At 36.3% G+C, this 18,195-nt stretch overlaps 1 protein-coding gene across 1 annotated transcript in view; it reads left to right on the top strand.

Moving 5' to 3' along the window:
* LOC124163744 overlaps positions 1–18,195 on the top strand; it is a 167,944-nt gene that overhangs the window by 61,918 nt on the left and 87,831 nt on the right. The window contains exon 9 of the mRNA XM_046540819.1: positions 12,777–12,855. Within this exon, the coding sequence (XP_046396775.1) occupies positions 12,777–12,855 (79 nt within the window). The remainder of the gene's footprint in view (positions 1–12,776; positions 12,856–18,195) is intronic.

The raw sequence follows: 18,195 nt of genomic DNA, 5'->3' as shown, positions 1-18,195 counted from the left end.
TACAGAATACGGCCCCAGGTGAGGAGTGTGTTGAATTTTTATACTTGGGAGTGGTGTGCCTTTCCCGGCGAGTGAAGTTTCGTTACCTACTTCCAATTTTCTTTAACACGGGGATTGTGATTAGTAGTAGTTAGTAATGCGCGCCAATTGTTCGTTGCGCACCGCGAAAAAGTGCATCGCTCGAGAAGCAGTTGGTATTAATTTCTCTTTTGAAATCGCTGCATCAGTTCATGGCGTTGAAATTGCGTTCGATGGTGTATAAGTGTGGAAGCATAACTGGAGAATAGTGTGATATTAGTGTTTATATTGGTGCCGTGAGAGTCTTTGAAGAGGAACGCCCGAATCAGCGGTTCACGAATCTAAGAACATAGCTTCATTCCCGACGAGTGAGAAAAAATGGCCCCACGTCAAAGGTAAATATACAAGCTCTAATAATCATCGAATTTGAAAGCTAATTTTTACCTGGACATGAGCAGTTTTTAATGAGAAAACCATCAGATTGACTTTAGGAATAACATCGAGTACATCTAGAGTTCTTTTCGCGATCCGGCTATTGCAAACTTTAATACATCCGATTTAATATTTTTTCGAACGTAACTTGATTGCTTGAGAACTTAAGAAAAGATAACCACCAGTACGAGAACGCCATGTCACGATCCCCCTCGATTTGCAGGTCCGAAAGAAACGATAAATTAAGAGAGATTTTGCCGAACGTATAAGAATTCACTTTCCCGCCTAACAATGAAGGACTTAAAAATGGTGATTGGAACTAAGAAAGAGTTTTTGCTTTTTGTTTACCAAAAGTGTGTGTCCTTACACCCCCTACCACACTCCTATTGAGATGGCTTGCATTGGGGTAGTATGTAGATGTAAATGAGATACGGAAATCCGAGGGGTCAAAATCGCCCGGCAGATTTTATGTGTATATATATCCCTAAAGTGTCCTGACATGCGCCATCGCCTCTCGTGTCCTTACGATTCGAGTAAGACAAGTCTTTGAATTTGTTGGTTTGCGTTGTCCTAGAAATCCATACTGGCTATACAGCGTAGTTTACTTCACATGCGTGCAATCTTTTTCTCTGGACATGTGGCTTCAAGTAATTGATTTTCGATTTAATTATGTAGCTTATCGCAAATCAGACGTTAATTATGCATACTAAAGACTTTTCACCTAGCACTGATTATCTCCCCTCGATGGTTATTTTTTAACGTACTTACACCCTTTCGATGAATTTACGATCTAATTTTAGAGGACAGCGGCAATTTCCACTGCATTCACAGGGTTTATTTACGATTGTCACTACTGTATAAGAGGCTTTGCTAGTATCGCGCACATCCAACCCCAATTAGAGTTAAAAGTCTGCCCGTGAAAGTTTTATTCATGCTACTTCACATTCAGATTGTGACCCAAGTTTTCTCATCGCGATTTGAATTGCCCGTTTCGTTGGTACAGACCTGCGTACCTTCGATAATTATTCAACCTTTGCAACGGTGTCTGTGTCTAAAAATCTTCAGTCTAAGTAATACAATGTCTTTATTTTCAGTATTCCGAGTATGTTTATTTTATAGTGCGTATTTCGGATCAAAAGTTCAATGTTTTTGGTAGTTATTAATCGTACTTGTTGATAATCATGCGAGAGATAAAATGTCACATAGAATAAAAAGGTCTAAAAAAGTGCTACTCTGGCAATAAAAATCATTAATTATGTGTCACCAAATAGGTATTTTATGGAGGCATGATGGTACAGAAGTGACAGTTTTTTTAATCGTTTTCTCTGCATTTTAATAGATTGTGAAATGGCACCGTTATGAAGTACATTGGATTTCCGTTAATCGGAACCAATTTGTACGGAACCCTATTCGGAATACTTGATTGTTTGGAAAAGCAAAATAATGTTAATGAAACCAGTTTGAAACGGAGTAACGAAACTCAAGCGTACGAAGTGCATAGGATCACGTTACGATACAAGACTGTACTCGCCGTGCGTTTTTCGACGCAAAATACTTCTAGTTTACATACGCGTCTTCGGCAGTCAATTCTACTATACAAATTGATGATAATGCGCCAGAAAAACTCATCCATTCTGCGTTTGTTATGCATTAGCTGTTCGCATGCTCTCGCAGTTGTCTCAAGGAAATTTTTATCTTAATAAGGTAGTTTCATTCATCAAAGAAAACGAAATTCATTGATTGCGATTCCTTACCCGCCATTACTGTATTCATAATATACAAATTATTTGGTTTTTTCAATATCGGTTTAGACTGATGGCAATGGTCAATTTTAACCTCATTTGAAAAAGGCCAGATTGGCGCCCATGCGATGCCACTCCACGTGACGTCACAGGAACCTAGTTTCTATACGAGTAGATAGGAGTTGTACATAATCTGAGATTACCAATGCATGCATGAGGCACAGAGCTCAGGGGAACATGTCTTAATAATCACCTATTAAAACTGCCTAAGGTCGGAAAGTTTTCTTCGTTTGATAAGGTATTCATAATCCTTATTAATTAAGATATTTCTAATCATAGTGAGTCTAAATTGTGTACACCTATTCAAAGTTATGTCGTTAAAATATACCCAGAAAATACTATTTTCGGAATGGAGTATTTTTAATTGCTGGCAATAATTTTTCGTTTGTTAGTAGCATATTCTGTGACATTTTTGAAAGTAACAAAAAGAAATGGATGGACATTTCTAAACATTGTAAGGATACATCTTGTTTCCCAATTCAAAGTTATCTCGTTAAAATCTACCCAGATATACATACTTTATGAATGGAGGATGTTTAATTGCTGGCAATAATTTTGCTTTTGTTAGTAGCATATTCTGTGACATTTTGGAAAGTGATTAAAAAATGGACGTATATTTATAAAAATTGTTAAGTTAAATTGTCTTCACTATTCATAATTGTCTAATTTAAATCTACCCACATTATCAAATTATATGAATGTAGGAATTATATCACTGGCAATTATTTAGTTTTTATAAATAGCAAATTCTGTGACATTTTTGAATGTGATAAAAATATGGATGGATATTTCTAACCATAGTGAGTCTTAGTTGTTTTCACGTATTCAAAGGTATCTCGTGAAAGTCTACCCAGACAAACGGATTTTATGAACGGAAGATTCTTAATTGCTGGCAATAATTTTGCATTCCTTCGTAGCATGTTCCATGAAAATTTTGGAAGTAATTAAAAAATCGATCTACATTTATGAACATTACGAGGATAAATTCATTCATTCATTCATAAAATCATTCATAGTAACCGCCTCACAAATATGGAACTCTCTCCCAGCCCAAATAAGAAGCAGTACAAATGTCAATAGGTTCAAACACAGCACATATGGGTTTCTGAAGAATGCCTCCTTATCCCCAAGTTAAATTTCTTTTGTTCATATTCACTTTATTATGTTCATATTTCTTGTTTATATTCACTTTCTTATGTTCATATTTCTTGTTTATATTCACTTTCTTATGCTCATATTTCTTGTTTATATTCACTTTCTTATGTTCATATTTCTTGTTTATATTCACTTTCTTATGTTCATATCTCTTGTTCATATTTCTTTTGTTTGTCACCTTTAATTTTGTAATTAGTGTGTTATATCGAAGTGCGATTATTTATTATTATTTTTTTGTCGAAAATATTGTATTGTTTCTTTCATGTACTAGGCGATATGCACTGTTCAAATTTGACTGTATATGTATATATATTTATTTACTTTTTATTTTATTTATCTATCTCAATGTGAAATGTAGAAAGATGTACTTATATTTTCTTATGGGCCCCAGTGCCTACGAAAATAAACGATATTATTATTATTATTATAAATTGTGCTCACCTATTGAAATTTATCGTGTTAAAATCTATACGAACAAACGGATTTTATGAATGGATGAATTTTAATTGCTGGCTATAATTTTGCGTCTGTTAGTAGCATATTCTGTGACATTTTTGAAAGAAGAATAAAAAAATAAATGCATATTTATAAACATTGTAAGGATACATTGTCTCTCCCTTTTCAAAGTTGTCTCATTCAAATCTAACCAGATTAACAGATTTTATGAATGGAGGAATTTAATCGCTGGCAATAATTTAGCGTTTATTAGTAGCATATTCTGTGACATTTTTGAAAGCAATAAAAAAATGGATGGGTATTTTTTACCATAGTCAGTATAAATTGTGTTCTCTTAATGGGAGTTGTCTCGTTAAAATCTATCCAGACGATCGGATTTTATGAATGGAAGATTTTTAACTGCCGGCAATAATTTTGCGTTTGTTCGTAGCATGTACCATGACAGTTTTGAAAGTATTAAAAATATTGATGTACATTCTTAAACATTGTGAGGATAAATTGCGTTCCCCAATTGTAAGTTATCGTGTTAAAATCTACACGGACGGACGAATTTTTTGAATAGAGGATTTTAATTGCTGGCAATAATTTTGCGTTTGTTAGTAGCATACTCTGTGACTTTTTTGAAAGTAACAAAAAAATGGATGGATATTTCTTACCACAGTGAGTGCAAACTGAGTTCAACTGTTCAAAATCATCTCGTTAAAATCTCCCCAAACACATGGATTTTATAAATAGTGGATTTTCAAATGCTGGCAATACTTTTGCGTTTGATAGTAGCATATTATGTGGCATTTTTGAAAGTAATAAAAAAATTCGATGTACATTTCTTAACATCCTGAGGATAATTTGTGTTCACCTATTCAAAGTTATCTCGTTAAAATCTACCCAGTGATACGGATTGTATGAATTTTTCATAGCTGGCTAAACTTTTGCGTTTTTTAGAATCACATTCGGTCACTGTTTGAAGTCTTTGTAATCTAGTTTGAATTCCCACCAATTCAATTCGTTCTTCCTTTATTTATAGAGTAAGTCAAATTTGTGTTAAGTCAAATTTTGTAACTGCCCCCACGTGTTCCGGCACGAGGGTAGTCAGTCAGCCTTTGGTCGCCAGGTGGAACGGTCGAACGGGAGAGTTCTCCTTTTTTGTAATATATAGCATTTTCAATCATCATAAACCGCCTGATCCTTCGTTTACATATTTATCATTTATCTTTGTGCCCATCGCGTACAGTCACCTTTTTGAAAGTAATAATGAAATGGATGGATATTTCTAGCTATAGTGAGTATAAATTGTTTTCACCTCTTCGAATTTATCTCGTAATAATAGACCTTGACGTACGCATTTAATGAATGTAGGATTTTTAAATGCTGTCAATATTATGCGTTAGTTAGTAGCATATTCTGTGATATTTTTGAATTTTATACGAAAAATAGATAGACACTTCCTAATATTGGGTATAAATTTTCTTCACCTTATAAATATAATCTCCTGAAAATATTCCTAGAAATCCAGGTTTTATTGATGTAGGATTGTTATTTGGTGGTAAATATTTTTAGTTTTGCAGGAGCATATTCTTCAATATTTTTGAAGGGAATGAGAAAAATGGATTGATACTTCATACCATAATGGGTACCAACCGTTTTACTTTGCAAATTTATCTCGTTAAAATCTACTTAGAAATAAGGATTTAATGAATGGAGGATTGATAATTGCTAGCAATAATTTTGAGTTATGTATTAGCATATTCGGCGTTATTTTGTAAAGGTAATCAGAAAAAATGGATTGATACTTTTAACCACATTGGGTGTAAATCGTCTATACTTATGGAAAATTGCCCCTTGAAAATCTACCTAAAAGTAGAGATTTTATGGATGAAGGAGGGTTATTTATTAGCCATATTTTGAACTTTGTACGGTCACCTTTTGTTCATAAGGATAATATACATACGTATTTTATGACTATTATCTTGCAATAATTTTGAATTTTGTTTTAGCATATTATGTGATATATTTTAAAGTATCGAGAAAATTGGATTTATTCCTCTTAGCTTACTTGTTAATAACGGCCTTAACTTTTAAGAGGAGGAATCTTTTGAAAATCGGTTAACTTATACCGATTTTTTCATTGATCCAGCAATATTTTAACTATCTATTTGCTTGTCTTTTATTTTGGCTAGTTTTGCTTATTTGCTTATTTTGAGCATATGTATTGAAAATCGTCTTTACTTTATTAAAAACATATCTCGTGTAGATCGGCAAAGGTATACGCATTTTTTTAATAGGATGTTTTCCTTTTAAAATTAATTTTAAATTTTCTTGCTAGCATTTTCTGTTATATTTTCAAAATTATCGAGAGACATTGGTTGATGCTTCTAACTTAGTGGGTGTTAATCGTCGTAAGTGTTGAATAGTTATCTCGTGAGAGTTTACCTTGAAATAGGAATTTTGTGAATGGAGAAATTTTATTTTCTAGAAATATTTTTGAATTTGTTGTAGTATTTTTGCCATATTTTTCTATGCTACGAGAAAAATGGATTGAAACTTCCAAGCATATTGTGTAGTTATTGGCTTGACTTTTTAAAAGTTATCTGGTCAACCACGGGTTGGAAATACGGATTGCATGAATGGAGGATGGTTATTATCCATCAGTATTTGAATTATGTAGTAGCATATTCATTGCTATTTAAAAAGCATGTGGGATAAATGATTTATTACTTCTAGGCATATTTGTTTAACATTTTAAAAGCTATCCGATGAAAATCCGCCGAGAAATATGGATTTTATGAATGGAGGATGGTTATTGGTAGCTATTATTTTGAATTTTGTAGTTGCATAATCTAAGATATTTTTTTAATTAATGAGAAAAATGGATTGATACTTCTAACCATATTGGATGTTAATCACTATAACTTTTTAAATGTTATCTCGTTAAAATCGGCCTGGAAAAACGGATTGAAAGGAATGGAATGTTGTTATTTGCTAGCTATAAATTGGAGTTTTGTATTTGCATATTGTGTAATATTTTTGAATGTAACGAGAGAAATGGATTGATTCTTCTGCGCATATTGGGTGTTAATCGTTTAACTTTTTGAAAGTTTTCTCGTGAAAAACAGGTTAGAAGTACGGATTTTATGAATGGAGGATTGTTATTTGCTAGAATTAATTTTCAAATTTTTAGTTGCATATTTTACGATATTTTCGAAAAGAGCGAGAGTAATCCTTGATACCTTTAAGCATTTTCGGTGCTCATTTTCTTTACCTTTGAAAAGTTTACCGTCAAAAATCGGCCTAAAAATACGCATTTAATCAATGGCTATTTGCTATCAATATTTTTGAAATTTCGGTAGCATATTATGTGATATTTTTGAAAGTATCGAGAGAAATGGAGTAATACCTTTTAGCATAATGGTCGTATACGTCATAACTTTTTTAAAGTTATCTCGTTAAAATGAGTTAAGAAATACGAATTTTAAGAATGAAGGATGGTTTAATTACTAGCATTTATTTTTAATTTTGTATTTGAATTTTTTTGATTATTTTAAGTAAGGAGATAGTGGATTGATATTTCTAAGCATATTATTAATGTTGTTTTGATGAATTGAGAATGATTTTTTGCTGGCAATAAGTTTTAATTTTGCTTTAGCATATTTTTTGATAATGTTGACAGTGAAATTAATAATGGATTGATCCTTTAAAGCACTTCGTCCTGCATTCAGCTAAACTTTTCAAATATTATCCCGTTAAAATCGGGTCAGGATATATATTTCAATGAATGTTGATTAAATCTTATCTCACAATAACATCAATTTTAGTGATAGCAAATTGAGTGATATATTTTAAAATAACAACAACAATGGCATCTGAGCATATTGTATCTTAATTACTAAAATTTTCAAAATTTATCCATTGAAAATAATGGAATAATGTGCAATAAAACATGCTTGCAATAATATTTAGTTGTGTTGAAATCTGTATGGTGATATTCTTGAAAATAATGAGATTAAGGCATTTATACGTATTGGCATATTGTCTGTTAAACAAACAAACTTTTCAAAAGTAATTTGGTAAAATGCGGGACTGGAATGCAGTTGTTAGGAATGAATGATAATTTTTCGTTGGTAATAAATTTGAATTTTGTTCGAGCATATTTTCTCATATTTTTGCAAGTAACGAGAATGACGGATTGATGCATGGAAGCCCACATTATTTTAGGGAACCAATTTTTTCCGCGGCTAATCGGTAAAAGGCGGGTCAGGAATACTCTTTTTATCAAGATGGAATATTATTTGCTTGCAATAATTTTGGGTTTTGTTGTGGTGTATTTTTTATATTTTTTTCAAGTAACGAGAATAATGGATCTATGCTTTTGAGAATTTCGGGTGTTAATTTACCAAACTCTTTAAGGGGGTGCCCTAGCCTTTGAATTTTCCAATTTAACGGCTCACGAAGGCCTCTAGCCGCAGCGCCGGGATATGGAGATGGAAGCCGAAGCGCCTCGGGGGAGAGAAAGGGGGGGAAAGGAAAGTAATCCCCCAATAATAGGTTCTGGAATTATACGTTTTTTTATGAATGATTGGTTATTATTATTTAGTAATAATTTCCAATTTTGCAGGTTCAACAAACAAATATGTGATATATTTTTAAGTAACGAGAGAAAGGGCTTGGCACTTCTAAATATGTTACGTTTTAATCAGCTAAACTTTTCAAAAGTTATTCGGATAGAATATGGTCAGGAATACGGTATTTATGTATAATATAGTAACGAGATACGTTATTTGATAGTAATTACTTTGAATTTTGTTGCAGCCTATTTTGTGATATGTTTTCATTTAATAGTGACGTTCGGTGCGGGTGTGATGCACGCGTTCTCTCAGTATCACACCCGCACTGAACTTCACCATTACTCAGAGCGCACCTATTCCAAACCAAGGCCTATGTAATACGGGCAAAAACCTGCATCAAACACTTCGAACCTGAAGACGCCAGCTGCAACGCCGGCGAAACTACCGTCATGAAGATGAAACGACACGAAGGTCAACCCGAAAAACCTTGCTACGCATGCTGCACCACCCCGCGAAAGTCTCCATCAACAATACCTCATAAATGGATTGGAACTTTAAAAAATAATGTTTTATATTAACCAAACTTTTCAAAAGTTACCTGGAAAAAATCGGGTCAGGAATACATTTTTTATGAATGGAGAATGTTTATTTGAAAGTTATGTTTTGGAGTTTTGAAAGTACATATTTTGTGATTTTTTCAAGTAATTAGAAAAATGGAATGCAAATTTTTCGTATTGTGTCTCTTAAGCATGCATTTCAAAAGTTGATATCAGGTAGACTTAAATATGCATGACACAGCGCTAACCATCGTAAGTCGGCAGCGTTTGGTAGTATGCCCTTCGATGGTAACTCTGCGGGTTTACACAACGTGATGAGGCTAAAATCGTACGGACCGTGGTCGCATGCATGGTACAACGATTGAAGAGGATTTATTGAGCAGGTAATGGACGGAGATAAGAGAAAAATTTTTTTATGTTCTATTGAAGAAAATGATAGGTTTTATGCTACACGAAACTAGTTGTATTTGTTTGTTTATTTCTTTTTAACCCATTAACCATACTTTTACACTAAACTTCACATATAAACTTCACGGGAAAGTAACCAACACTCGTAAATAATAAACCAATTACAATCTTTATGTGAAGAGGATTGCACGATCAACTTTTCCACTGTAAACGATTTAGATAAAGACATGGAGAAATCAATACTTGCACCTAGTTTGTGAATTTAAGCCTATCCTAGTATAATAATAAGAGCAATATGTACTATTCTTAATGCGTGAATGTGGTTAAATTTTTTATATAATCTTTTGATCTTCTTTTGACATATCTTTAAGGCTTCACAGACAGTTCGGTCTAGTTTTACCTCATCATTCTGGCTAGCTAGGAATTAAAGGGATAATTTATTTCTATGGAAATTAACCACGAGCGGATGACGATTTATATTACATGACGGGGTCTATAAAGATTTAATAATAAAAGAAGATTAGAACAATCTACGTAGGAATTAATAATTTTGTAATTTTTAGAGGAATATGGCATTGTTGGAACATCATATGTCTCGTAATGCTTTTAAATATACGAGGGATAGAAGATATAACGTATTCAGATAGTGAGATTACTAATTTTTAAATATTAAATTTGAAAAATTCATTTTCGACACGTTCAAGCCGGATTCAGTCTGTATTATCTGAAAAGGTGCATGGGATAAGGTTTTCAGTAAACAACAAACTATATTCTAATGTGTAACGTACCGGAGCGATGTATATCCACTGTCCTTAAAGCATGAATATTTTTAAATTTTCGACAGATTCTCCTCACAAATCCCACTTTCTTTAAAGTTTCACAGACAATGCTATCTATTATTAGTTTTACCACATGAAAACCTTAATATCCTCATTCTTCTTAATTTCCTGGATTTCAATATCCTCACGCAGTCACGTCGTCAATTGTAAACTGACAAAATTACACAACGAGGGCAGCACTGGGTTACGATGGTTACGACGAGTAAAAAGGCGAGTAGTTGCGACCAAGAGCCTTACCAAGAACACCAATTGTTTCCGACCGTGGTCGGTACGTGCGTAGTGTAAATGGGGCATGACCATGCCTGAGCGAACAGTTGCCTGACCTTCCCTTTTTCTAACTTCAATTATTCGCGTACGACCAAGAAAGGAAGGCTGCGGGGCGCACCGCAGTGGTGCCTCGAAGGGACTTCAAAATTAAGATGATAATAATAATATAACAATAATTTTATTACTCCACACACAAATTACACGACAATAGCAAAATTGAGGAATTTTTGGTAGCCTCAAACAGGTTATCCTTTTACCTTTTTATATAGTGTAGCTCAATTTGTGTTACCTTGGTTATCTATGCTAACAAAGCTCAAGTACGTATATGAAAAATAAAACAACTAAAATAGTATTTACAATTCATTTACATCAATATTTTAAAACAATATTTGTTCTACACTTTCTTTGGTGAGAAGCCAAGAATGTGCATTTTGCAAAAACTTTTTCAAAGACTTTGAAATAAAGCAAATTGGGCTGGGGTAACAAATTAAAAACCATTGGTCCTACAGACAAAAAAACATCTTTTAAACAAAGTAATCCGCGCTGACCCTAGCTTCCGGAAACCAGTCCGCTTCGGCGGTCATTTTTCAGTCACTAGATTTTCGGGTTTCTTCGAAATATTTATAATGAGCTTTTTTGGCCTTCGAGAGACGAGCTACGCTAAACAATTGCAGGTGTCGATCCATCGAAATCTTCCGAGCAAATCTTGTCTTCAGTGGTGCTCTCTTGTTTCCTTTCTGTTACCTTGCCTAAGAAACTTTCTGCACAGCTTAGGGAATGCGTTATGCGTCTTTACCAATATATCTGCAAGGAAAAAGTGAACACAACTCTCACAAATGCTCGAAGTGACAACCCTGTCGAAGATCGTGAAAACTGTGTTTAGATTAAGTGTCGATTAGTGATCATTATTAAATCCTTGGAATCAATTAACATCCCTTGTTGAAGGTGTGGATAATGGCATTAGTCTTTTACCGTCGCAGGTAAGCTAAGAGTGCGCTGAAGAGATACTTGACTCCATCACGCACTATCTTACTCCTCGCTGATTATAATTAATTGTAACGAATCTCTTTAATGTTGTTTTAAACATGTCTAATTCCTTCCCCATTAATGTCAACTTAATCAACCTTATTCGTTACCGGCAGTTGAGTCCTCAAAACTTCAGTCATTCAAATATTGCGATAACGGGTGAATACTTAATACTATCAATCCCGTATGACTTATCGTCTACATTTATGAAAGATCTCTCTCTAAACCTGTACACAAGTTTCATTGTTTATTTACTAAAGATCAATATTCATGAACAATTTTCACATTTTGCTGGCGATACCAGCCCAAGAGTTCTCGCTATGCTGTCTATGTCACCCTGCATTTTGGTTATACGTTAATGGATGTAAAGGAAAGTCTTTTGTGCTCGCCTCATTTCGGTAAATTATCACACAAGTAGGCATGGACGGATCCAAGATTTTTTTTCGGATCCGGATTCGGATCGTATCCTTGATTTTCGGAGCCGGATCTTTCGGATCGGATATTTTCGGATCCAAATGCATTTTCAAATTCCTGACGCTGAGATTCCTCCGATGATTGTTCAATCTCTTGAGAAGAGTCACACTATGTGCCAGTCGTATTTTGCCCTCTTTATTTTCCACGGCTGAAATTCTCCTATGTAACCTCTGCGAGAGCTTTCAAACAAAACGGTTCATGAGTAGGAGAAGAATCGCATGCGACGGCGCATTCGAAGAGAGAATCGCAAACTCTTTCCACCCTTATGGGGCGCTGCATTCACTGAAGCTATTATTCAAAATTTCGGATCCAGATCCGATGTCTTCCGCGACTTTGGATCCGATGTATCCGATGAAGGGCAATATCCGCGGATATTTGGATCTGAGGTATCCGATCCGACCATCCCTACATACAATGTTAAAAATATCGTATAAAAGTTTCGTATTGAGGGACATATTACTCACAATGTGCAAAAGTGTCTAAAAATATTGAACAAAAAACTCGAAATAAAAACATTATTACGTCAGTTTCATTAAATAAGAGTAGCGTCTTAGATTAAGCGTCTAAATAATTGCTATGAATGTTGTGATAAAGGATTGAAACAGTAATTTCACGGTGATTGAGGTGTTATTCATACCTCATACGTACCTGATTTGATTGCTGAGATATTGAAGAGAAGAAATTCAAAAATGCATTCCACTTTGACGAGGGGAGTATCTAGTCGCCTCAACGGCTGACTAATGTATATATCTATATCGTTTCTCTGCTACCACTTTCCAGGCTCAACATGGACCATACCTATGACACAGCCATCCGACAGCCATCCAGACCTGGTGGAAGTCAGCTCCCGAAGCACTTAGTGAGTATACTTCAATTGGTTTGGGTTAGGTTATTTGGGTAATGTAACGATCCTTCGAGATGATACATCGCTTATGGTATTATTTATGGTGTGGATGAAGAGCGGTTATTTCGCTGTGGAAATATGCATTCACATGTTTCCGCATGCGTTATTTTAAATTTAATGTGCAGATAAAGGTAAAGAATTGGTCACTCGTAAGGAACTCATTCGTCTCTCAATAGCTTTTGAGTATTTTCGTCAGAAAAATGTTAAATTTCACTTCAGTTGTGGAAGAAAGAATCGAGGGACGATGAATATTCTTTGGTTTTGAGGTTTCTATGAACTCGATGGAAGGAAAACCGTAATTTACAGTTTTTTAATTCTAAATTTGGCAAATATATTTTAATACGGAATGTTAAGATTAAATCCGACATAAATTTGTCCCACCTCTAGTTGTTGGATTAACTATATGTTTTGATAACTTAATTTAACTAGGACGTTCCTCCCAAATTCGACGTGGGATTTGTGCATTGGGTCACGGATTTCGACCGAATTCGGCAAATCGACTTCGCTTGATCAGAATAAAAAGCTCCAAAGTCTTCTCGCAATGCATTCTATGGTTAATGATACAAGGGAGGAGTGAGACTGCAACAGGACGGAGCTCATCCCCACAAATCTAAGTTAGTCCTCAATGGGAATTATGGCAATCGGCAAATGTCCATGGGGACAGAAGTTGAGTGGCCGCCGAGTAACCCCAACCTCACACCATATGATTTATTTCTATGGGGATTTCTGAAGCACTTATTATTATTATTTAAGTATTATAGCAATTAAGGTAGGTTTACATGGAGCTTCACGACGCATTCCGGCAGTCAGCCCTCCCCTCATTGACTTCCCTTTTCAATTCCAAATAAGGCCTACTCCCTTTCACTCTATCTAAAAATGCTTTTAAGAATGTTTACCTAACATTCTACCCTATATAATACAGTTTTCTACATCCTCTCCCCGCTAAGTACTCGCTCCATCCACTCCTTCTGTCTACTCCGTATCTCATCTAGAAGCTGCATCTCATCACCCACCATGTCCAGCACTTACAAGATGGTAGTCGTACCTCTTCCTTTCCGTCCACTTCACTTTCTCCATTCTTCTCTACACCCACATGTTAAACGCCTCCAGTCTTTTCTCGTCCTCCTTCCTATACGTCCACGTTTCCGCACCGTAGAGCGTAACATCCAATCAGACTTTTCACTAGCCTTTTCGAGTTGATGGTTTGAGGCTTCACTTTGTGGAATTTATTCATAATGAATGTTCATAATGAAGTGGGGATGCTAAAATCACCAAAATCACCTCACGTCCTCACCTCACACCCTCATTACAGAATCTCCAATGGAAAAGCAAATAATTCATCACTATGGACGCATTTAATGCATTGATATCACTCGACTGGACTCTACGTGGCCGCGAACTACAAGTGGGCGCGGGCAAGCTAAACCTCCGCCACTACATGTCTTATTCCTTAATATATTATTGTTCTACAACATAATTATTTGAAATGTTCTGTATTTTGTCTTATAACTGTATTTCACTGCATTTCATCGTCATCTACCTCATTATGAAAATAAAAAAAAGATGCTACGAAATGCGATAAACTGTTATTGGAAGTGGGATAAAATAAAAACAAGAGCGCGATTTTCACTTAGCTCTTGTAATGGTACCCATTTATTGTAATCTGATATTTTTTCTCGGTAACCTAATTGGGGGCTCAACTACCTCGAAACACAGCTGCTGGGATATCGGGTTTCGCTAAGGAAATGGAGTCTTAGGGGAAGGGTGGAGGAGGGAAAAATGGCTAAGCGTGGGACAGGCGAGGGAGAGAAGGGACGCGATCAGAGCACGCCGGCCGCTTCACGATATACACTGGCGTTGTGAGGGCACCGTAAGCTCGGGGCGCTTGGCGATCGCCGACTAGCCCCCCCTGGCCAGACCGCCCCTGTGCGGACTGCACCATTCCTCTAGTTTGCCTGATATTTCAAAACATACCTCTATGACCTTTGATCCTCCAATATGAACTTCGGAGTTACTGTAATGAATACTACGGGTCTGTGAACTACACCCTTTAAAACCTATGGTTCGACACGGTGGTTATCATGACATATATTGCTGTCATGATACCTCTATGACCTTTGGCATCCGTAATGGCCTTGGAGGTCAACTAGTGGATAAGGCGAGTATTTGGGCTATACCACTGACTTGGGAACCCGATAAAACCTATGAATTGACGCAGGGGTGGATCTAGGATTTCTTTCAGGGGGCGGGGGGGGGGCACCAGCAAGGCCATATCGAGGATTTTGTTCTCGGGGGGCACAAGGATACCTCGTAATACAAAACGAACGCAATGATAATGGGACCGTATTAAAAGTCTTTTTCTTAAGGGTCTGGGGGGGCACGTGCCCCCCCTCCCCTAGACTCGGCTATGAATTGACGTATTTGTTGTTGTGGTATTCTTTCTGTCACCCATATGACCTAAACTGTGACCTAACTGGGTCAACGGTAGAAGTTTCAAAATTAAGTGTTTTTTTTGTTTTTATTAAGTCCGAAAACCTAATAATTGACATAATTTTCATTGAAATTCTGCTTTTTTTCTATCTTGATGTACTATTTTTTTTTCAATCGAAACCCCGTAAGGCTAATTTTAGATTTTGGTTTGGACCCACGTTGTGAGGTCAAAAGGTCAAAATTGTAAACTTTTGGCTTGCTTTCAACAAAACATACCCTTTCCGATGAGTATGCCAATTATCATGAATACAGGTTGAGGGAAAGAAGCAAAAAAATGGAGGTAAAAAAAGACATACGATGAAAGGGACAGTCTGTACAACAATATGGAGAAACGATCGTGTTTGCACTTCCATATATGCGATGTTTATATAGTTTTAATTAGAGCGTTGCACTGCGTCGCGACGTGGCTTAGCACAACGGGGACGTGTGGCGACAACCCATGTGTGTACAATGTTTTCGAGTTGCCTACTTGATGCGCCCGAGAATTGAAAGCGTGCGAATTCCATCGACATTGTAACTCCCCTGGCTAACTCTCGATCTCTCGTTGTGATCGAAATCGTTCTTCAGTCATGAGTGGTCAAAGACTAGGTTCGAGTCGGAAGTGTAAGGTGATGGTTCAAGCTCTAGTGTCACACTCTGCGAGATATTGCCGGAACACCTTCATCGCTTGCATTGGGAAATGTATCAGGTAATCGATAATTTTTATCTATCAACTACAAGCGCAGTGGCGCCGTCTCCATGGGGACTGAGATTCGGAGAAAGATTCGTTTGGGGGGCGGAGCCCCCTCAATAATTCAAGAAAATAATTAATTTATATTATGCTTTGTGAAATCACAACAATTTATTCGTATTTTTTATTTCCCATGTTTGACATTAGTTACCTTTTAAAATAATTCAATAATGTGTTAAAATAAATAATTGTAAGGTAGTAAGCAAATTAACTAAAAACAAGTGGTGAGAATCATGATAGTGTTACGGTGCTGCGACAAACTTTGAATTTAACCTCTTCCCGGGGCAAGACCCCCGATATGGGCCCCTCCAATATTTTTTATAAGTCGGTGCCCCAGTCGGCGCATTACATTTCCTAAATTTTCAAAACTGGGTGCTGTGCTTGTTTCCCATCGAAATATCTGGGAGTTATTGCCATAAATTCTAACTGCAGAAGGGATAGATAGATAGATAAATGTGGCAGAGTCTGAAGAAGCTGAAGTTCGTGAAACGTGGTGTGGGATGGTTTTCGAGGAAAAACAGAGAGTGGTGCTATTTAGCACTCATACTGCCGCACCTTCAATGGGCCGAAAGCTTATTTTTGGATCCGAAACGGAAAGACTTTATTCTTGAATAAAATGCAAATGGAAGTTGCACTATTCGTGAAAAACTACGAAGGGCATTTAAAAGTCTTAACACGATCCAGGATTGGAGCCGCTACGGACTAGAAGGCTACGCCCTGGGCTTCGTTGATTTTATAATAGGCTGGGATTCTGAACCGATTTCCCAAAAGTGTACCGAAAAATAGGGTAGTTTCCTTCATCAAGGAAAACGAAAGGCATTGATAGCGATTCGTTACCCACCATTAGTATATTCATAATACACAAATTATTTGTTTTTTGAAATACCGGTTTTGACGAATGGCAAGGGTCAAATTTTACCTCATTTGAAAAAGGCCAGATTGACGCCCATTCGATGCCACTCCACGTGACGTCACAGGGACCTAGTTTCTATACGAGTAGATAGGAATTTAACATCATCTGAGATTACCAATGCATGCATGAGGCACAGAGCTCAGGGAAACATGTCTTAATAATCACCTATTAAAACTGCCTAAGGTCGGAAAGTTTTCTTCGTTTGATAAGGTATTAATAATCCTTATTTAAGCCGAGCGCTACCAGCTAGCAGGGTACTCTGCTACCTGCAAGCATTCTGCGTCGTATCAGCGCACAAAGCCTCTCCCCATGGTCACCTCACTTAAGGCAGCGGGAACCAGAACGACGTCACACGGAGTTTTCCCAGCATTCATACTTAGCCGTCGCGTTTTCTCGCGCTTGAAAATTTTCACTTTTCGTTTAATCGCGAAAAATAGATATCGTCATTTAAATATCTAAATCGTGAAAAACGTACTCCAGGAGTAATAATCTTTCGATTCAGGCAATAAAAAAATTGTAGGAAACCACCCTATTCTTTCCGTCAAGCTCACTTTCGATTAGGTTGGGCCGCTCCGGCGATGAATGGCAAACACCTCGAGCTCACCCAGCCCAAGAGTCAGTTGCGCATCGTGAATCTTCTTTTTCATCTGATGAACACTTTCTTTCACGAAAGCCACATTGTTTATTCCACAAATAACAAAATTTATATACATTTCTATTGATTTATAATTTCCCCCGAATTGGGTCTCCTGAATGAGTCTTCTATTAAGATATAAAGATAGAAATTTATCAAGTAAATTCCCTTACGATGGCAAATTACATCTGTCGTTCCATTTTTCTTCAATTCATTCTATGTTTCTAAACATATCGGTTTCAATTTGCCATCGACAGTGCCTCCATTTGATGATGAAACTGATGCTTTCATCTCTAACCCCATATTCAGAAGCTAGCTCAATTGACGACAAGATGCATACCTGCCTAGCGAATTATAGACAGACGGGAATTAGGGAAGAATCGATAGATGAAGATCGATCACACGTTATACACGTTGGTAAACGCAACATTCCAAATCAGCTAACTTTTATTTTCGTTTCGGTCTCAGTTCTGACCTATCTGAAACGAGGTTTAGCGGTTAGTAAACGCAGAGGGTGACAATGTAGTT

This window comes from Ischnura elegans, chromosome 8 (genome assembly GCF_921293095.1).
Source record: "Ischnura elegans chromosome 8, ioIscEleg1.1, whole genome shotgun sequence".
NCBI classification, from domain to species: domain Eukaryota; kingdom Metazoa; phylum Arthropoda; class Insecta; order Odonata; family Coenagrionidae; genus Ischnura; species Ischnura elegans.
Note: the sequence above shows the minus strand (reverse complement) of the source record. Positions and strands in the feature narration are given on the sequence as shown.